General features: G+C 41.7%; 2 protein-coding genes across 2 annotated transcripts in view; one reads left to right on the top strand and one right to left on the bottom strand.

The window, feature by feature from the left end:
- The window catches only part of tcirg1a (T cell immune regulator 1, ATPase H+ transporting V0 subunit a3a), a gene marked incomplete at both ends in the record, with an annotated part of 26,467 nt that extends 11,911 nt beyond the window's left edge, over positions 1 to 14,556 (bottom strand). Inside the window, 10 exons of the mRNA XM_080759106.1 lie at positions 282 to 422; positions 939 to 1,010; positions 1,687 to 1,780; positions 2,191 to 2,273; positions 7,129 to 7,255; positions 11,454 to 11,524; positions 11,905 to 12,000; positions 12,943 to 13,091; positions 13,532 to 13,610; positions 14,440 to 14,556. Of these exons, the coding sequence (XP_080615232.1) occupies positions 282 to 422; positions 939 to 1,010; positions 1,687 to 1,780; positions 2,191 to 2,273; positions 7,129 to 7,255; positions 11,454 to 11,524; positions 11,905 to 12,000; positions 12,943 to 13,091; positions 13,532 to 13,610; positions 14,440 to 14,556 (1,029 nt within the window). The remainder of the gene's footprint in view (positions 1 to 281; positions 423 to 938; positions 1,011 to 1,686; positions 1,781 to 2,190; positions 2,274 to 7,128; positions 7,256 to 11,453; positions 11,525 to 11,904; positions 12,001 to 12,942; positions 13,092 to 13,531; positions 13,611 to 14,439) is intronic.
- Positions 14,557 to 15,908: 1,352 nt separating this feature from the next.
- Positions 15,909 to 18,593, top strand: LOC308312498 (phosphatidate phosphatase LPIN2-like; the record flags this gene model as incomplete). The annotated part of the gene is made up of 1 exon (XM_080759107.1): positions 15,909 to 18,593. One exon carries the CDS (start codon positions 15,909 to 15,911, stop codon positions 18,591 to 18,593), a length of 2,685 nt encoding a protein of 894 aa, XP_080615233.1.
- Positions 18,594 to 22,500: the final 3,907 nt, after the last annotated feature.

A 22,500-nucleotide genomic window follows, 5' to 3' on the forward strand; every position in this document is an offset into this window, starting at 1 on the left:
CTTTGACTATTCCAAAATAGCAGATATACAAGCTCATTTCATGACACGCTACGACCTTGTATAGATCTGCTAATTTAAAAAAAATCGTGACAAATGTTTGATCTTTGAATATATTCTTATAAAAGCGAACATGTTTATAACTCCAGTCTTTGCTTCTGGGGGTCCCTGGAACAAAATATTTTGAAATGGGGATTGGCGGCCTAATACAAAGTTTGAGCATATCTCTCTCTCTCTCTCTCTCTCTCTCTCTCTCTCTCTCTCTCTCTGTGTCTCTCTCTCACCGTGCCTGCTATCAGTGCAGTGTGCAGTACCAGTAGCTTCCTCACGGGACACCAGACCTCTGCTATCAGACACTTGTCAGTGACGGAGGGACTGCACAGGTTCAGCACTGCATGGACCGCCTTGTACTTCCCCACACACACCTGAGACAACACCAACACCGTTAGTATATAACACCACACAGTTACTACACCTCACAACACAACACCACCATACAGTTACACACACACACACACACACACACACACACACACACACACACACACACACACACACACACACACACACACACACACACACACACACACACCTGAGACAACACAAACACAGTTAGTACATAACACCACACAGTTACTACACCTCACAACACAACACCACCATACAGTTACACACACACACACACACACACACACACACACACACACACACACACACACACACACACACACCTGAGACAACACAAACACAGTTAGTATAAAACACCACACAGTTACTACACCTCACAACACAACACCACCATACAGTTACACACACACACACGCACACACACACACACACACACACACACACACACACACACACACACACACACACACACACACGTATCTGTGATAGACAGACAGACAGATAGACATGTGATATGTGTCCTGACTCCTGACCTTCCACTGTGGCAGGACAGACACACAGCGCGACAGCACCTCCTGCAGGTAGCACTCGGTCTGTGACAGCACCTGGAGATGACCCAAATAAAAACACATGCTTTGTGGATAATAATGGAGGTCCGAGTCGTGCTAACGTTTTGTGATGGTTCCCTATATTGTGTGTTATGTTACTCTTAGGTTGTCTGGTTAGGTGTATAATATATGTCTTGCTCTCCTAATCATTTGTATGTTTTCTGTCCAATAGGATTGGGGAGCAGAGCTAATCATGATGATCAGCCTATAAGTGGCTCGCACCTGGGCCCGGGTGTCGACGCCCTATAAAGGCCTGCTTCCCCAGTTCTGTTCTTCTCATTTGCCTCCTGCACCTTTTCCACCATGCACACTTTTCAACATTTCTGTTAATGCATACAACTACACCACTGAATACTGTATATGTTTTATTCAGATTACATATATTGCATTAACCGTGTCACAAGGGGTTGTTCAAAGCCTTTATTAATTACAGATCAAATGAGCTGTTCCTATACCCACACTAAACAATAGAATGCCTACTGAGTGGCAAAACTACTTTCTGGTCTTGACAACCCATGCATCCAAACAGAAAAGTCCTATATCTGATTGCATTAAACAACATTAAACTCACTTTGCATGTTGTTTTGCCACTCGATGTGCCATTCACTTTAAGCATGCGCATACTGTATACCTATCTCTATACTGAGACATGAGTAGAGACTGTTTTCCTCACTGTTGTAATGTCCACAATTTGGCTCTGCAGGCCTTTCAAGATCTCCTCTCTCTCGGCCATGTTCTCCGGATAGATGAATGTATGTGCGTGGAAACTATACAGTACGAGAGAGAGAGAGAGAGAGAGAGAGAGAGACAGAGAGAGAGACAGAGAGAGTTGGAGAGAAAGGGTGAGACGAAGAGTCAGGTTATAATATAGAGAGACATTATTTTGTACAGTATAGGAGAACAGGTTTTTAATGCTTTTTTTAATGTGTTATATGAAGAATTGAAGATAAAACGTTTCAGCTCAACAGCTCTCTGGATAGATGGAATCGTTTAGGGGACAAGAGTTGAGACAAAAATAACCATTTAAATCCATAATAATTGTCCAGGATTTATAAATTAGGGATAAGGAGTCAGGACAGATGTGACCTTTAGGGAAGGGGTCAGAATAAATAAGACTTAAGTGGTTCTTCGTCTCAACTCTTTATTGTCGATAGGAATGAACTGAGTTGTGACGAACCAATCACAGATCTTCTTGACTTTCTGACCAATGGTCTCGCCCCAGAAGGAGATGAGGAAGACAGTCCACTGGACCATCTCACCCTGCATGGGGATTGGTGGAAAGAACAGAATAATTAAAATGTGTGCTCCGACTCCTAGAAGCACACCTTTCTATAGTTAAATATGGATTCAGTGTTGGCAGTGGCGTGCACAGACATTTAGAGGGGCAGGTGCTCAAGTGAAAAAAAAGGGCACCTTCTGCAGCACATTTTGGGGCGGGAACCCATTTTGGTGCTTTAGCTATTGAAAAATAGCAGATCTACAAGCTCACAGCGCGCCACTGAGTGGCGCGCTACGAGCTTGTAGGTGTCACGATTCTGTCTGTTTAATACCTTTTATTATGTAGTGATGTCCTAGTGTTTCCTGTTTTCCCTATAGTTACTGTTTCCTGTCTTGTCTCACCTTACTAGTTTTCCCCACCTGTGTCCTGTTAGTCTCCCAGCCAATCCCTGCGTTGATTGTCAGTTCTGTACACCTGTGTATTGTTATCCTGTGTCTATTTAAACCCTCAGTCCCTTGTGTTCCCTGCCAGATCTTAAATGTTCTTACAGTGTTCAGTCCTAGTTATGTTCTCCTAGTGTTCTTGTATTCTCCTGCGTTCTCTCGTGTTCCTGTGTTTTGGAGAATAAATCAAATCACATACATTTGACCTGCTCTGCTCCTGCTCTGTGTCTGCATTTGGGTCCTACATCTCCTGAGTCGCACCGTGACAGTAGGTCTGCTTTTTATTTACTTATCGAAGAACCACTGACATAGAAACATATAGCTTTAGATTGTGGGGGCCTAAATAATATAGTAGAAGCGTTTTATCAAGATTTGATCAATGTCACCATGGTCCACACACTACAAATTAAGAAAAAAAAGTAACTTTTTTTTCTTTCTTTTTCTTTTTAAAGAGCACATTGCCAAAAGGGCCCCTAGTGTCTATCTGTGCACGCCACTGAAAATGGGTTATTACAGTCGAGGGTGTGTTTTACCGCTGTTATTGGCACGACAGTGTTATTGGCACACACACACAGTCACACACCACTACGGGTCTTCTGGGACCCACTCAGAATTTTTTACACATAATGACACACCACTACGGGTCTTCTGGGACCCACTCAGAATTTTTTACACATAATGACACACCACTACGGGTCTTCTGGGACCCACTAGGGTATTATTTTTTACACACAATGACAATAATTATTCACCATTTTATTTGTTTTTATTGGGCTTCGTGGGTTTAGAGGACTGTTGTCCTTTCAGTTGCTGTTCGCTACGCATGGCTGCCAGTTCCCACCTGATGTCGTGTGGGAGTTCAGACTGCTCCAGACCGTTCTGAATAACTGCTAGCTTACATAATGTCTTGAGGCTCGGACTGAAGTCTAAGACATACAGGTCACCAGGGTTGTCGGCTCCTTCCAAGAGGATGATACGGTCTCCCACCATGCAACAGCACATATTAAACATCTGAGACGGTCCTTTCCCCTTGGGCTCAACCTTCTTCCAGGAGAAGGTCTCTGGACTGAATTTCCACACATCATTGAGGGACTTGTTGTTACCGTTCTCACCACCACATATGTACAGCTCTCCATTGTAGGTAAAGGCTGAATGATCATCACGTTCTTCTGGTCGAAGCTGTGTAGAAGGTGTGTCCAGCCAGAGGTCGGTCTCTGTGTCAAACACTCTGATGGTGTTGTAGTACTGATCCCCCCAGCCTCCATATACAAACATCTTTGTCCCGATGATGGTAACAGAGTGACCGTCTGAAACAGGAGGTGGAGTTCCTCTGGTGTTAATTAAAGTCCAGACCATTGTGGTGGTGTCCAACTTGTAGACTTGTACATTAGTCCTTTCACTCTGGGTTGATCCTCCATAAATATACATGACCTTCCCCAAAACACAGGCTGAGTGGTCGTACCTCCCCTTTGGAACGGTCCCAGAAACCTGTGGTTTGAACCATCTGTGGGCGTCAACATCAAATGCATAAAGCACATTGCAGCAAGGATATCGCACATTGCAGTACCGTCCTCCCCAGAGGTAGACAGTGTCTTCAATCAGCACAGCTGTGTGGCCCCGGCGCCTGGAGGGAACCTCAAGGTGAGGTTCTCCTGTTCCAGAGGTCACTGGGGTCAACCTCCTCCAGCATAAAGACATAGTGTTGAAGACCTCAACTTCAATGTGATCACTTCTCTTTAGATCTCCTCTAAAGCAGTAGATCTCGTGTCCGACCACCACAGCAGCAGCCTGCAGGTGCTCCCTATGTTCTCCTTCCAGCTGTATCGTCCAGTGAAACATTTCACACAGGGGCTCCACCGTCAATGAGTGTTCACAACTAGTCACTAACTGATGTTTAGAGTATCGGACAAGGCTTTATAAAGAACAATTACACCGTTGTGATGTCATTGCATGATTGCATCATAATGTAGGATGGCTAATATGGTCATGCAATCTGATTGTCCATTTTGGCCAAACAGTCACTATGTGATGTATTCCCATGCTTTTGTTCTTGCTTAATGTAAGTCGCTCTGGATTAAGAGCGTCTGCTAAATGCCTAAATTGTAAATTGTAAATTGTAAATTGTATTGCAATCCAGCCCAGAATGCACTCTGTTCCTACCCGGAAGGAGGAGTGAAATCGCCTCATGCGCTTTTGAGCAACTTAATGCAAGTGGATGGAAGGAGAACTCGGATGCCATCTCTATTCATATATACTCTAAGGGGCAGACGCATGTTGTCTCAGTAAGACAGCCCCTCCCCCCTCTCCACAAGGTGGGGCGAGTGCAGCAAAGCATCATGGTCATGGACTACAGTGAGTGGATTGTGGTGGAGGAGAATATTTTATAATATAGGTCTTCAACGGTTAAAAGAAAACCCGCTGGAAATCGCTGGCAACGGCAGCTAGAGACGATGTCTTACTCTGAGTTGAGTCTCAGAGAAAAAAAAAAAAGAAAAGAATGCTGTGACTATGCGCCCACTGCGCAAAAAGCATGGAATACGGATGTGTATATTTACAGGAAAACTCCCGTTAAACTTCCCAACAAACTCCGGTAAACTCCCGAATTGTACCATCACACCTGTATATTATACCGTATATTAACTGTATATGTACCATCACACCTGTATATTACCGTATATTAACTGTATATGTACCATCACACCTGTATATTACCGTATATTAACTGTATATGTACCATCACACCTGTATATTATACCGTATATTAACTGTATATGTACCATCACACCTGTATATTATACTGTATATTAACTGTATATGTACCATCACACCTGTATATATTACCGTATATTAACTGTATATGTACCATCACACCTGTATATTACCGTATATTAACTGTATATGTACCATCACACCTGTATATTATACCGTATATTAACTGTATATGTACCATCACACCTGTATATATTACCGTATATTAACTGTATATGTATTGTACCATCACACCTGTATATTATACCGTATATTAACTGTATATGTACCATCACACCTGTATATATTACCGTATATTAACTGTATATGTATTGTACCATCACACCTGTATATATTACCGTATATTAACTGTATATGTATTGTACCATCACACCTGTATATATTACCGTATATTAACTGTATATGTATTGTACCATCACACCTGTATATTATACCGTATATTAACTGTATATGTACCATCACACCTGTATATTACCGTATATTAACTGTATATGTACCATCACACCTGTATATTATACCGTATATTAACTGTATATGTACCATCACACCTGTATATTATACTGTATATTAACTGTATATGTACCATCACACCTGTATATTACTGTATATTAACTGTATATGTATTGTACCATCACACCTGTATATTATACCGTATATTAACTGTATATGTACCATCACACCTGTATATTACCGTATATTAACTGTATATGTACCATCACACCTGTATATTACCGTATATTAACTGTATATGTACCATCACACCTGTATATTACCGTATATTAACTGTATATGTACCATCACACCTGTATATTACCGTATATTAACTGTATATGCTGCTAAACTTGAGGTTTATGGCCAAAATACAGTGCCCATAATAGCCCGTTAACTCCTCTTTTCACGCAGTGTCCGTCCCGTAGTTACGGGAAGGTCTTGTGATGACGTGATTTATGGCTCTATACTCTTCTTCGTCATTCCTGGGATCATTCAATCAAAACATCGTAACCGCCGAAAAGACCACGTGACTTCGCAGATGAGCCGATGGCGACGCGAGCCTTGGATTAGAAATGCCTTCGTCCAAAAGGAGGTCCAACGTTGGAATGTTATTATACTGTATCATTTACTTGTTTTAAATCCTCGGTTTTGTACAAATTGAAACAAATGGACCCCACCCCCCCATGGGTCTGTAACTCAAGAGAGTGTAGAAATGGACTGGATTTGGTTCCATTTCTTATACATTAACAGTGAGCATAATTGTTCAATGTGAAGGTGGCTTTCAGTGTAACTGAAACTATTCCACAATCTCCGAATGCTACAGTATATATATGGAGTATGCAACTATACACCTACCAAAATCTGAGGCAGGAAGCTTTCCTGTTTGTCATTTTCGTTCACGAAAATATATTTTAAAATCTTACATGTTATACTAAGCAGCTATGTATAGCTTGTATTATGCTTTGATGATTTAGATTCATATTAGGATACATTTGCGAGACTGTAAGGACGAAACGGAAGTGGGGTAGGAGGCGTCACATCCGCTTTAGTGATTGTAAATGCAGCTTCCGTGCTCCGAAACTGATGACCGGAAGCAGCGTTTGAAAATTGGGGGAGGCAACAGTCTGGCCTTGCAAGACTATACTTTACTTGCAGTGTGGCAGTTTTTTGGGGGGTGTTGTTACTGTTGTACCGTCTCTGGGACCTCCAGCCTCTCCTCCATCTCTCGGAAGTCTGCGATGATGTAACCGCGACACGCTCGCCATAGCAGCCGTTCGAAGGCAGGGACTCTCCACGGGTGAACCACACCGGCTACAAAGCTTGGGTCAGATACAACGGAACATTATGGAACATTAGAAATGCTGTCGAACATAAAACAAAAACAAAGCATTCTGTTATTAACCCATTTTGAACTGAGGCCGATTCTAAAACAAAAAAACTTCTGGAAAACCTATGTTTCTATGTCAGAGCACTATAAAACCTATGTTTCTATGTCAGAGCACTATAAAACCTATGTTTCTATGTCAGAGCATTATAAAACCTATGTTTCTATATGTCAGAGCACTATAAAACCTATGTTTCTATGTCAGAGCACTATAAAACCTATGTTTCTATGTCAGAGCACTATAAAACCTATGTTTCTATGTCAGAGCACTATAAAACCTGTTTCTATGTCAGAGCACTATAAAACCTATGTTTCTATGTCAGAGCACTATAAAACCTATGTTTCTATGTCAGAGCACTATAAAACCTATGTTTCTATATGTCAGAGCACTATAAAACCTATGTTTCTATATGTCAGAGCACTATAAAACCTATGTTTCTATATGTCAGAGCACTATAAAACCTATGTTTCTATATGTCAGAGCACTATAAAACCTATGTTTCTATATGTCAGAGCACTATAAAACCTATGTTTCTATGTCAGAGCACTATAAAACCTATGTTTCTATGTCAGAGCACTATAAAACCTATGTGTCAGAGCACTATAAAACCTATGTTTCTATGTCAGAGCACTATAAAACCTATGTTTCTATGTCAGAGCACTATAAAACCTATGTTTCTATGTCAGAGCATTATAAAACCTATGTTTCTATGTCAGAGCACTATAAAACCTATGTTTCTATGTCAGAGCATTATAAAACCTATGTTTCTATGTCAGAGCATTATAAAACCTATGTTTCTATGTCAGAGCACTATAAAACCTATGTTTCTATGTCAGAGCACTATAAAACCTATGTTTCTATATGTCAGAGCACTATAAAACCTATGTTTCTATGTCAGAGCACTATAAAACCTATGTTTCTATATGTCAGAGCACTATAAAACCTATGTTTCTATGTCAGAGCACTATAAAACCTATGTTTCTATGTCAGAGCACTATAAAACCTATGTTTCTATATGTCAGAGCACTATAAAACCTATGTTTCTATGTCAGAGCACTATAAAACCTATGTTTCTATGTCAGAGCACTATAAAACCTATGTTTCTATATGTCAGAGCATTATAAAACCTATGTTTCTATGTCAGAGCACTATAAAACCTATGTTTCTATGTCAGAGCACTATAAAACCTATGTTTCTATGTCAGAGCACTATAAAACCTATGTTTCTATGTCAGAGCACTATAAAACCTATGTTTCTATGTCAGAGCACTATAAAACCTATGTTTCTATGTCAGAGCACTATAAAACCTATGTTTCTATGTCAGAGCATTATAAAACCTATGTTTCTATGTCAGAGCACTATAAAACCTATGTTTCTATGTCAGAGCATTATAAAACCTATGTTTCTATGTCAGAGCATTATAAAACCTGTTTCTATGTCAGAGCACTATAAAACCTATGTTTCTATGTCAGAGCATTATAAAACCTATGTTTCTATATGTCAGAGCACTATAAAACCTATGTTTCTATATGTCAGAGCACTATAAAACCTATGTTTCTATGTCAGATCACTATAAAACCTATGTCTCTATATGTCAGAGCACTATAAAACCTATGTTTCTATGTCAGAGCACTATAAAACCTATGTTTCTATGTCAGAGCACTATAAAACCTATGTTTCTATGTCAGAGCACTATAAAACCTATGTTTCTATATGTCAGAGCACTATAAAACCTATGTTTCTATGTCAGAGCACTATAAAACCTATGTTTCTATATGTCAGAGCACTATAAAACCTATGTTTCTATATGTCAGAGCACTATAAAACCTATGTTTCTATATGTCAGAGCACTATAAAACCTATGTTTCTATGTCAGAGCACTATAAAACCTATGTTTCTATGTCAGAGCACTATAAAACCTATGTTTCTATATGTCAGAGCACTATAAAACCTATGTTTCTATGTCAGAGCACTATAAAACCTATGTTTCTATATGTCAGAGCATTATAAAACCTATGTTTCTATGTCAGAGCACTATAAAACCTATGTTTCTATGTCAGAGCACTATAAAACCTGTTTCTATGTCAGAGCATTATAAAACCTATGTTTCTATATGTCAGAGCATTATAAAACCTATATGTTTCTATGTCAGAGCACTATAAAACCTATGTTTCTATGTCAGAGCACTATAAAACCTATGTTTCTATATGTCAGAGCACTATAAAACCTATGTTTCTATATGTCAGAGCATTATAAAACCTATATGTTTCTATGTCAGAGCACTATAAAACCTATGTTTCTATGTCAGAGCACTATAAAACCTGTTTCTATGTCAGAGCACTATAAAACCTATGTCTCTATGTCAGAGCACTATAAAACCTATGTTTCTATATGTCAGAGCACTATAAAACCTATGTTTCTATATGTCAGAGCATTATAAAACCTATATGTTTCTATGTCAGAGCACTATAAAACCTATGTTTCTATATGTCAGAGCACTATAAAACCTGTTTCTATGTCAGAGCACTATAAAACCTATGTTTCTATGTCAGAGCACTATAAAACCTATGTTTCTATGTCAGAGCACTATAAAACCTATGTTTCTATATGTCAGAGCACTATAAAACCTATGTTTCTATGTCAGAGCACTATAAAACCTATGTTTCTATGTCAGAGCACTATAAAACCTATGTTTCTATGTCAGAGCACTATAAAACCTATGTTTCTATATATGTCAGAGCACTATAAAACCTATGTTTCTATATATGTCAGAGCACTATAAAACCTATGTTTCTATATGTCAGAGCACTATAAAACCTATGTGTCAGAGCACTATAAAACCTATGTTTCTATGTCAGAGCACTATAAAACCTATGTTTCTATGTCAGAGCACTATAAAACCTATGTTTCTATGTCAGAGCATTATAAAACCTATGTTTCTATGTCAGAGCACTATAAAACCTATGTTTCTATATGTCAGAGCACTATAAAACCTATGTTTCTATATGTCAGAGCATTATAAAACCTATATGTTTCTATGTCAGAGCACTATAAAACCTATGTTTCTATATGTCAGAGCACTATAAAACCTGTTTCTATGTCAGAGCACTATAAAACCTATGTTTCTATGTCAGAGCACTATAAAACCTATGTTTCTATGTCAGAGCACTATAAAACCTATGTTTCTATATGTCAGAGCACTATAAAACCTATGTTTCTATGTCAGAGCACTATAAAACCTATGTTTCTATGTCAGAGCACTATAAAACCTATGTTTCTATGTCAGAGCACTATAAAACCTATGTTTCTATGTCAGAGCACTATAAAACCTATGTTTCTATGTCAGAGCACTATAAAACCTATGTTTCTATATGTCAGAGCACTATAAAACCTATGTGTCAGAGCACTATAAAACCTATGTTTCTATGTCAGAGCACTATAAAACCTATGTTTCTATGTCAGAGCACTATAAAACCTATGTTTCTATGTCAGAGCATTATAAAACCTATGTTTCTATGTCAGAGCACTATACAAGCCCAATTGCCGTAGAGCTACGCCAATGGCATTAACCCATTCTGACCTGAGATCAGATTCATACAAGGTTTCCACTGGACACACACTGGTCTGATGAACCCATTCTGACCTGAGATCAGATTATGAAAAGGTCAGTCGTTCTTCGATTTTTCGAAAATAGCAGACCTACAAGCTCGTAGCGCGCCACTCGGTGGCGCGCTATGAGCTTGTAGATCTGCTATTTTTCAATAGCTAAAGCATAACATGATGCTAACACCAAAATGGGTTCCCGTTCAGAATGGGTTAAGAGTATAGCATTGATTAATTGGCTTTAATTGACGTAGATTAATGGCAATTGCGTGAAGTGGGTTAATATGTTATTTGAACGATAACTTTTGCAATTTATTTTGGGTCACGCGGCACGCCCCTTTGTAGCTGGCTGACGTGTGGCTTATTTGTAGCTGCAGTTGAAGCGAGCCAGCTCAACTTTAGATCAGCTTTGTAGATTTTGTAGAAGCAAACACATGAACACAGCATTACGATGTATTAGTCCTAATATTCTGTTGATCATCATAGTGTAATGACAGGAGTAAAGTATGGTGCCAATGTTCAATCTAACCTGAGATGTATGTCTTGTCCATGTTCCAGAAGAGAGGAGGTCTCCAAAGATGAGGGCAGAGAAAGAGGGGCCTACACACACACACACACACACACACACGCACGCACACACACGCACGCACACACACACACACACACACACACACACACACGCACGCACACACACACACACACACACACACACACACACACACACACACACACACACACACACACACACACACACACACACACACACACACAAATATTGTTGTAATTATCACACTGCTGAATTCCTTCGTCAAACTATCGATACCCTACTTAATTAAAATGTAAATACATCCTTAAATGTCATAGGTGGCTAGCCTCTTTCAGAGCCACGTACACAGTAAAAATGTTGGTATTCGTGTGGGGCTCATTTGCTGTGTTATAAAATATGGCTTTTTCATTGCTATAGAAGTGGCAATTGGTACCTGTAAACCAATGAGGTAGTGTGTATGGATGAGAACCCCTCTGTATTGGCTGAGCCAGGTCAGCTGACTCCTCAAAGTGTCCCTATTCGTGGATACCTGTAGATGCAGAACAAAAAACAAACGCTCTCTACTCAGGGGGGGGGGGGGGGGGGTCTTTGAGTATAGTCTCTGTAGCTGCTGGGTGCAGATTCTTGAAGATCAATGAAAAGAGGAATATCCGCACTCTCTTGAGTATAGTTTCTTATGGGTTTCTTTATTAACCCATTCTGACCGGGCACCCATTTTGGGGTTAGCATCATGTTATGCTTTAGCTATTGAAAAATAGCAGATCTACAAGCTCATAGCGCGCCACCGAGTGGCGCGCTACGAGCTTGTAGGTCTGCTATTTTTGAAAAATCGAAGAACGACTGACATTTTTAGAATCTGATCTCAGGTCAGAATGGGTTAATCAGACCAGTGTGTGTGTCCAGTGGAAACCGCGTATTAATCTGATCTCAGGTCAGAATGGGTTAATGATGCCGTTCTCTAGGCAGTCTACCTAGAGAGACGAACGCGCTTCGGCACGCGTAGGCCTTCCTCTGCGTTTCAGACTAGAGTATACAGTATGTCTCACAAAGATGACAAATATAGGCTAAGCCAAGCGACAGATCACAGCTGGGTCTCATTTGTGAAATCAATTCACTCACAGTTCATACAATGTAATAAGTTTCACATTCAGTATTAAAAAGTATTTTTCAAATTTTTACAATTCTATATTTTCCATATACTGTATATAGATGCACACATATACTAAAATCCTCAGTGTTAATTTAACTCTGAGAGTGTACAAATTAATGATTCTCACTAGACAGTAGACAGGATCAGAACACACACACACACACACACACACACACACACACACACACACACACACACACACACACAGTCACACACGCAGTCACACACACAGTCACACACACACACACACACACACACACACACACACACACACACACACACACACACACACACACACACACACACACACACATGCTATACCTCTCTGAGTTCTATGGCCAGGCGTTCACTCTCCTCTTCTATGGCCAACAGCTCTCGAGGCTGGGGGGCAGAAGGGGCGGGGCTTGGGTCAGGCGGCGAGCCAATGAGAGGAGGCAACTGGGGGCGGCTGACTTCCTGCTCAAGAAACGCTGTAGGAAAGCAGAGGGAAACAAAAGAACGACAATGAGAATGTGAGCAGATGTTTTGATAGGCTGGTCTGAAAGGGAAGTCTGTGGTTGGTCCGTCAGTGACAGACTGCAAATTCAAAGGAAAAGAGGGTGCTGTTTTTCCTTTGTTTTGCCAATGGGTTCCCAGACTGGTCGGACACTGGATTGAAGTTTGAAATGACCAAACCTTTGTTTGCAGGTTTCTGTCCACAACCCACCTCTGAGACGTAGAGTGAGTAGACAGAAATGGTATTTTTTTTTTAAATGGCGGAGTCGATTCTTTGAGTCTCTTTGACTCTTTTAGTTATGTGTCTCAGAGGTAGACTGTGGATATAGTTCAAAGTCCTGGACAACTACTGTAAGTCAGTGGTTGTGGTGTGTATTGGTTGCTAATTTGAAAGGTACTAACACGCCTCACTCACAGAAGGTCATCTCCAACTCCTCACATCGCCTCACCTCGCTCACAAACTTCCTCTGGAACAAACTGACGTGGGCGTTCAACTGAGAGAAGGGGGTAAAAGTAATCAGAAAACGAGAGAGAGAGAGAGAGAGAGAGAGAGAGAGATAGTGAGTGAGTGGCCAATAAAAAAGGACAAAAGAGGACAGAGACAAGAGAGAGGGCGATAATCAAAAAACAATACATTATACTGTACACAAATAGATCTAGTACTGTACAAGATCTAGTACTGTACAGTGCAGTAATCCCACACTCACTCACGCACGCACACACAGTCGCACACACACACGCGCGCACACGCAGTCGCTCGCGTGCACACACACACACACGCGCACAAGCAGTCGCACGCGTGCACACACACACGCGCACACACACACACACACACACACACACACACACACACACACACACACACACATTCCCCCAAAACCCTTGGGTTTCACCGTCTGTTTTTTGCCCCTTCTATGCACATGGCTGTGTCTGTGTGTCCGTATCACGGAATGTGATGATTCTATTGGCTGAGCACGGAAAGTAATGATGTATGAGGATGAGGATGTATGATGAGCGCCCCTCACTTCACTCAAGTGTGATTTATTTTTTATCTATTTACGTTTTACAGACAATTCATTGGAGAGGAGCATGGTGGTCACAGTAAAACATTAGTGTTACAAATACATTCATGATGGTTACATTTGGTAAATGAACATCTGAGTTTCTGACCTATCTGACCTATTTAATATAGTCTTAGTCCCTGACACCAATGTCTCGTGACCCATTTTGGGGTTACGAACCACTGGCTGAGAAACACTGGAGTGTTAACGAGCTACGAAAAGGCACAATATCACAATAAAGATGGAGGAAGCAATAACTCACGTCTCTGAATTCCACCAATCCCAGTTCTCCCAGCTCGCTCACGCAGTTGTAGGCCGATCCTGATTGGAGGAACAGCTGGACCAGACACACCTCCTCGCTCCGGAACAGTGTTCCCATGTCAGATACCTGGACGAGAAAAACAGTCGCCATGCCGACACAAACAACTTAACGCTCTTTTCTGAGAGAGCTGTTTTCTAGTCTATAGACTCCCAATTTTTCCATGACCAAACAGAAGATGTTCAAATCAATGTTTTGCTTAATTACCTGGCTGAGTGCAAGTTTGTCAGTGTGATCAAATTCTCCCTCTTGCAGTACGGCTAGTTACGTAGAGGCGGACGAGATGCATGCAATTGACTACTGAGTATCAGTAGTCAAAGAGGCAGACAGAGGAAGCAAGGAAGGACCTAATTACAAACACATGAATCCAAATGTAGCTCATGTGACTGGAGGCGGGTGGCCCGGTAATTGAGTTTAGGACAGTGATTCTCAACCTTTTGAATTTCAAGGACCCTCAGTTTTATGCATTACATCACAGACCTCCGAACCACAGATTCTTTGCCTCAGGAGGAGGCCTACTTTAGGCCTACTTTAAGTACATTTTGATGGCGATACTTTTGTACTTTAACTTGATTACATTTTTACGTTTTTTTTCAGTTAAAACATTTGAGTACTTTTTCCACCACTGCAAAAGGTCAAATCAGCCTTCATGATTTGGCGAATAAGCTATTACGTCATGAACAGAATACAATTACTGCAATATCACTTTAGAGCCTGATATTATAATCTTTGTGTACATTAATTACACTGCACTTTTTTGCAGTAGTCAAGCCTTCCTTCTCTTCTCGCATTTTGTTCCTCCAACTCTTGTGCCTGGACTGGACTGTGTTGTAGCCTACTTAGTACTTACTACTCAGTTATAATGTCAATCTCAATGACCTTATATTTAATCTGGGACATGTTGTTGCGACTGCAGTTCGCATTTACTAGGCTATATGAAAACGTGCATTTCACGTTGGTCCGTCACGCCCCCAACATGCATTTCCCGTTGGTCTGCCATATATGGTCATGCCTTGTGAAATCACGTGACATCCGATGCTAATACAATCCCTGTTATGCCATGCATGGAGATCCCTGATTAAATCAATATTAAGAACATTTAAACCGTCTTACTGGTTTAAATGGCTGTGAGGTCTGGTCGTGGCCGTGACGTCATGCCTTTATCCTTTATCCTGGCCCGGCGGAGATAAGGCCACCGTGATGCGCCTCCTTAACTGGGTACGGCTGATGATGTCACGGTATGACGCTAAAACTATCTTTATCTAGTGTCATCAGGTCTCACAAGCATTGCCATTCGAACAACAGAGACACAAGGGAACAGGAGACCGTGGCAGAGGTTCACAAGGCGGACATGAACATCTTCCTGCTTGGTCTCACCACCTGGTGAAGTATATCTGAGAGGCGGAACCACCATGAACTATGTGGGCCGGCTGGCGGGCCAGGTGCTGGTGACCGTCAAGGAGCTGTACGATGGCATCAACCAGGCGACGCTGTCGGGCTGCATCGACGTGGTGGTGGTCCGCCAGAGAGACGGCACGTACCAGTGTTCGCCCTTCCACGTGCGTTTCGGCAAGCTGGGCGTGTTGCGCTCCAAAGAGAAGGTGGTCGACATCGAGGTGAACGAGGAGCCCGTGGCTCTCTTCATGAAGCTCGGGAACAAAGGAGAGGCCTTCTTCGTCCACGAAGCGCCGGGCGTCGTCCCGGCCCACCTGGTCACCTCCCCCATCACCACGGAGGATCACGCGCTCTGGAAGACGGAGGTGGAGGACATGGACGACGATGACCTGGCCGACACCGAGGAGGACCCGCCCGAGCCCGCCGGGACCACCAAGAAGAAGAGACGCCGCAAGAAGCACAAAGGAGACCCGAGACAAGAGGAGTTGGCTCCGTCCAGCGCAGCTAATGTACCGGTTGCCATTTCTGCCACAACCCCTCCTGCTCCAATGGCTTCCCGGCAGATCAAGGAGCTGATCAGCTCCGATGAGGAGGATTCAGCGCGCGCCTCAAGGCCGTTGCCGATTAACATGATGTGGGACATAAATTGTAAACTAAATGTGGCCAGACACCTGGACAACTATGCCTTATCTGATAGTGAGTGTTATGCAGCCGACAGGCACGGCTTCTTGAACTCCTCCTCCAAGAGTGACTCAGAGTTGCAGGTGAGGAGGCCCTTGGAGAGCATGCTCAGGTCTGAATCCCACGTGCAGTGGACCTGGGGAGAGTTCCCGGAGTCCACCAGGGTCGCCGTCACCAGGGTCGCTGTAACAAACACCCCTGCTGAGAGCACCCACTTCCACGTCATCCTGAACTCTGAGGCCATAGAGAACAATGCCATGACAGGGGGCCCCATGATTGAGGATGTGAGCATCACTACTTTAATGACACCACTGATGCCTGACAGCTCTGCAACATCCGTCAGTCCTGTTATCCCCTCAGAGCCCCAGTCACCGGAAGTTCTGCCTTCCAACACAATGACCTCCACCCCGACAGACAGTCTCGATGCTGACAACGGGGCCTTGGGCATGGGAGAGGTCTGCTCCGAGAGTGACATGCACTCCAAAAAGCACCAGGGTCCAGAGCACCTGGATAAACTTAATGGACTTCAACCTGAGGATATTGCACATTTTCCTAAGAGTGAATCTTATATGGTTGCTAAAGAGGGGATGGATACTGAGATTCACTCTGGGACACGGTTACGCCAGCCAGTGGGTAGTGTGGCAGTCAGCAGCATCACAGAGTGTCCGTCTGACTCGGCCAGTGACCTCACCGATGTTGCATTCTCTCTCTGCGGGGGCCTTAGTGAGAACACAGAAATATCCAATGAAACGTTCATGGCTCATAGCCTTGCCTATAATACATTTGCTGAAGATCCAGCAATCTTGTCTGATCCCAACCTGGTAGTAAGGATCGGAAAGAAATACTATAACTGGATGGTAGCTGCTCCATTGAGGCCAAGTCTACAAGCTCTTCAGAGGAATTTACCAAAGGCTACAGAAGAATCCGGGGTGGAGGAGAAACTGCCAAAGAAATCAGGATTAGGAGATCGTATCTGGCGGCCGTTTTGGCAAAAAAACGGGGGGGCTAGTACAATCAAGCAGTCGGAAACCAAGCCGACAACTAAGGAGGCATCTCAGCTGGGGCAGGGAAGACCAGTATCCCAGGAGAGTCTGCAGGTCGTACCACGTAATCAAGCGTTGCACCAGGTGTCCAGTGACGACGCAGACCAGGAGGTGAGCATTGTTTCCGCTCAGGAGGGACTGCGGCCACAGGAGCCTCCTCCGACCCAATCCAGATCGGAGGAGAGGCAGAGCTACAAGTCGCTGTGTCTCGACTCGGATCAGATAAGCAGTCTGAGGCTCGTTGAAGGGCAGAACAAAGTGACGTTCAGCATCACGACACAGTACCAGGGCACATGTCGCCTGGAGGGCACCATCTACCTGTGGAACTGGGACGACAAGGTCGTCATCAGCGACATCGACGGCACCATCACAAAGTCGGACGTGTTTGGACACATCCTGCCACAGCTGGGGAAAGACTGGACCCAACGGGGGATCGCCAAGCTCTACCACTCGGTAGCTGAGAATGGCTACAAGTTCTTGTACTGCTCCGCACGGGCCATCGGCATGGCGGACATGACACGTGGCTACCTGAGGTGGGTCAACGACGAAGGCGCTACCCTCCCCAAAGGCCCGCTCATGCTCTCCCCCAGCAGTCTGTTTTCCGCTTTCCACAGGGACGTCATTGAGAAGAAACCTGAGATCTTTAAGATCGAATGTCTTAGCAAAATCAAGAACCTGTTCCAGCAGAACAAGCAGCCGTTCTACGCTGCCTTCGGGAACAGAACTAATGATGTGTTTGCCTACAAGGAGGTGGGAGTCCCTGAGGGCAGGATATTTACAGTCAACCCTAAGGGAGAACTGATTCAGGAGCAGACCAAGGGCAACAAGACCTCCTACAGCAGGCTGAGTGAGCTTTTGGAGCACATCTTCCCGCTGTTAGGTAAAGAACAGAGCGCTGCTTTTGTCCTGCCGGATTACAGCTCGTTCACTTACTGGAGACCGCCCATACCTGACTTTAGCCCCGACGAACTGCTTTGATCCAACACAGGGAGAGAGAACACACACACACACACACACACACACACACACACACACAGTGGCTAGATATTCACAGGTCCAAAGTGACGGAACCGAACCCAACTTGTTCCGACATCCGATTGCTTTCCGACATTTTTTTTAAATGACGGACCTAAATCATTATTGTTCTGAGATCCACTTGGTCCCTGCATGCTTTGGACCCAAAGCCTACTTGAACTTGTGTTTGGAATTTGTTCCAAGATCCAATTTGTTCAGCGATATTACAATACTGACCCTACTGTATGGTATTATATGGACATGACAACTTAATAATTTAACATTTGCTATTAAATATGCTAATAGGCCTATTATAGGCTACTTCCTTAATGCAGGAAGCAGCCTAGTGGACTTACAATAAGAGGCAATTACATTTAATTGCATTTTCTCACCTTGGTGAGGAAGGAATCATCCATGATTGTGCATGCTTAATCCCATGTATCGTTTGATTCACTCTTCCAACTCGCCGAGACCGGCACACATGGACAGCTTTTTGCCCCCTGAGGTATCTGGTCCTATAGGTCAGACTAATCATCTACACAGAATCATGTATTTCTCTCCTGATAAGTACAAGAGTACAGGTCTTCTTGGATCCACCCATAATGATAAACAGACCCATGCAGGACCCAGACCCAAATGACCCGAATAAAACACAGACACAACACATCCCGTATTGTGTCTGCGGGTATTGTTGGTTCGGTTAAAGACCCCCTTAACGTGCTGGAGCGGTCTGGGAACACCCAGGGATCCAGAAAAACGAGGTTACAGTTCAAACACTTATAAGCCCCTAATTTATTTTTTGGCTGTTAGAAAATTTGCCAATCTACAAACTCGCGATTGGTCGCTAATGCATCCGGTTCTGAACTTGTAGATCTGTTCTAAATGTGTTGTGCGAACAGAGTAGTTGAAATACATCCGTCCCATGCAGTTTGTTTCTACACATTTTAACATTTTAGATTTTTTGGAAATAATTTACTTTAATTTTGTAACGGAAGTCCATGGGCACTGGCTTGTGCTGAACTGTACCCGGATTTTTTTGTCATACGTCATAGATATACATCATAGATGTCATTTATGTCCCATAATAAAATACGACCTCATTTATGTAATGTAGAATTGACTGACATCACAGATGATGTACCTAATAATGTAATAATGATCACATGCCAATGGGTGTGGAAAAATACCATCATAAGTAGCCTATACATAAAGAAAAAAGCATATTCAATTCATCAAACAAAATGTTTGATGAATTGACAAAGGATTGACAATGTATGAAGGGTGACAGAAGTTAATGGTGCATCATGTCAAATCATCAGGCTATAAACGGTCGAATCCTGCATGTTGAGAGAAACATACAAATGGAATGGGTCATTTAATTAAAACAAGAATGTTATATTTGCAAGTTGGAAGAGCAACAGTTTCCACAATAAATCATTTTGGAATGTTTAATTTGAACTAATATGTATAGTTCCATTATTCAATACACCATTTGTAAAATGAGCACTGAGGATTTTACTGTGTAGACACTACAGTAATTGTCTAAACATGTTCTTATATTAAACTTACAGTATACACAACGTTGTCATTGATCTCAGCAATTGTGCATGATCATATATTTGACCGTTTTGTTTCTAAATGTTGTTTTTATTATATTTTTTATGTTGTAATAATTATGTTTGTGATTTTTCACTTAATAGGACTGTCAAACAAGTTGACAGTTTTCGCCATAGTATCTTTTAGGGACAGGAACTTTAGGTATAGTAAATTACTTCCCAATCAATAAAGATTTATTGTCAATTTTCAACATTTTAGGGAATCACTTCCCACACATTTTGTTTTGTGTGAGAGAGTTTGGAACTGTATTCGAAATCAGTATTATTATTAGGGACAAAAACTCGACAACATGATGAATTGAGTACAATGGACCACAATGGAAACAAACCCAGCTGGGTTTTTGTGTTATCTTTTTAGCAACAATCAAATGTTTGGATTCTCATCATGCAGAAACAATTTTTTGTTGTTTTTTTACATTACCGTAATGAGTGGTTTTCAGTTTTCACTGCAAAATGAGAATCCCAACATTTGATTGATTTATTGATTGATTCATTGATTGATTGAGCTTGAAGCTCACAATGGGTCAGCGCAACATCTTGTGAGCTAAGCTTGTAGATTTGCTTTGAAAGCTTCTGCTGGTGTAACCCAGGTCAAAATAGCCAAGTCAATAAAATAAAGATCTAAATATAAATGGATTTAGGATATAAACCAGGTTAAAATACACTAACCAAACTTCTACAAAAGCGCTTTAACAATGAAAACTAAATGGGATTTGTCTAAGACTATTTTACTATAAAGAGTACAATGTATGGGTTTATATTCTATCTGTATTCACATTCATCTACTTGTGTAGTATGAGAGCCCTGTAAGGTGCTCTGAACAAGCCAATGAACCAATTGACCAATCAGGTCTCTCAATTAATAGACTGCACTTTGGAGAATCACCAGCCCAGGTGATGTGTTTCAGCTAACTACATGCTGCAGAGCACAGAATGTTCTGGAGAGAACAGGAGAGAGAAGCCTGTTGAGCAGACAATTTGACAAACAGAGAGGAAAGACAAGATTTGATGAATGTGAACAGATTATTTTCATTTAAAGAGAGTTTTGATTGATCCAGTCTCTTTTTGAGAGAAGAGTGCTGATCCCTTTGAGAAGTTTGATCCTGGAACCTGTTAATTGTGTGAACTTTGTGAACACTGACTTGGTCAGGTCTTTTTGCTTTGATTGGATTGATTCGAGTGATATTGGCATATCACTCTGGCGAGCTACCCACGATTCTACGGATGAAGATCCTCAACACCACTGTCCCCTTAAATCAGATAAGAAATTGAGCCTTTGGTAGTGTGGTGTGGTACCACTGCAGCACACAGTGAGACTCTCAGTGTGCTAGCCACTTGTAGTGCACCTCCACTGCATACACATTGCACACACCTAACATACCTGGATGGACATACTGTACAGTGAATTCACAATACACTGAATATATACACCCGGATGGACTCTCAGTGAACTTTTGAGCTACACACATTCATTTCCATACTTACTGTCACACACAGTGGGAAGTTCATTGGACTTTTAATACCTTTTAAAGGACATTTATGGGTTATTATTAAGTTCATGGGAATTGTAATGTGATTGTTGATATAGTGATTGTTTAAAAAGTTTATGTTTATGTTTAAAGGCCGAAACGAAGGTGAATTTATAAATAACAAAGTATTTTGATTTCATAACATTACATTTCATTTGGTTAAAAGTGATACTTACTGTGAACCTAAAAAAGGAATAAGTTACTTAAAAACAACTTAACTTATTTACTTACATTAGATTAGATTTAAAACCTGAAAAGGACCACTAAATTAGATAGTAAATAAATAGGACTAAAACAGACTAAAATAGGATTAAAATAGTACTTACCTGTTTTCCTGTGGGAGCATAGAGTTAATGGGAGGTATTTATTGGTGACATTCAACTGTCCAAGCACAGTTGTTTTCTTTTGTTTATTGTCTTGTATGATTATTGTCATTGTTTCTTGTGTATCTTCCGTTCTATTATTTTATTGTCTTCTTGCTTACTGCTCTTCCGAACCTAGTAACTAGTCCTGTACCCTGTAATTGATAACTAAAGGGTTACACTTAACTTGTGTCCGAATGCACGCTCAGAGTTCTATTGACCAGTTGTGGGGAAAAGTACTCATGTTTTACTTAAGTAAAAGTATCAATACTGCAATGTAGAAATACTCTGTTACAAGTAAAAATCCGGAATGCAAAATTTACTTGAGTAAAAGTACTAAAAGTATTAGCATCAAAATGTACTTA

The sequence above is a fragment of the Protomyctophum bolini genome (genome assembly GCF_963924005.1).
Source record: "Protomyctophum bolini genome assembly, chromosome: 3".
NCBI classification, from domain to species: Eukaryota; Metazoa; Chordata; class Actinopteri; order Myctophiformes; family Myctophidae; genus Protomyctophum; species Protomyctophum bolini.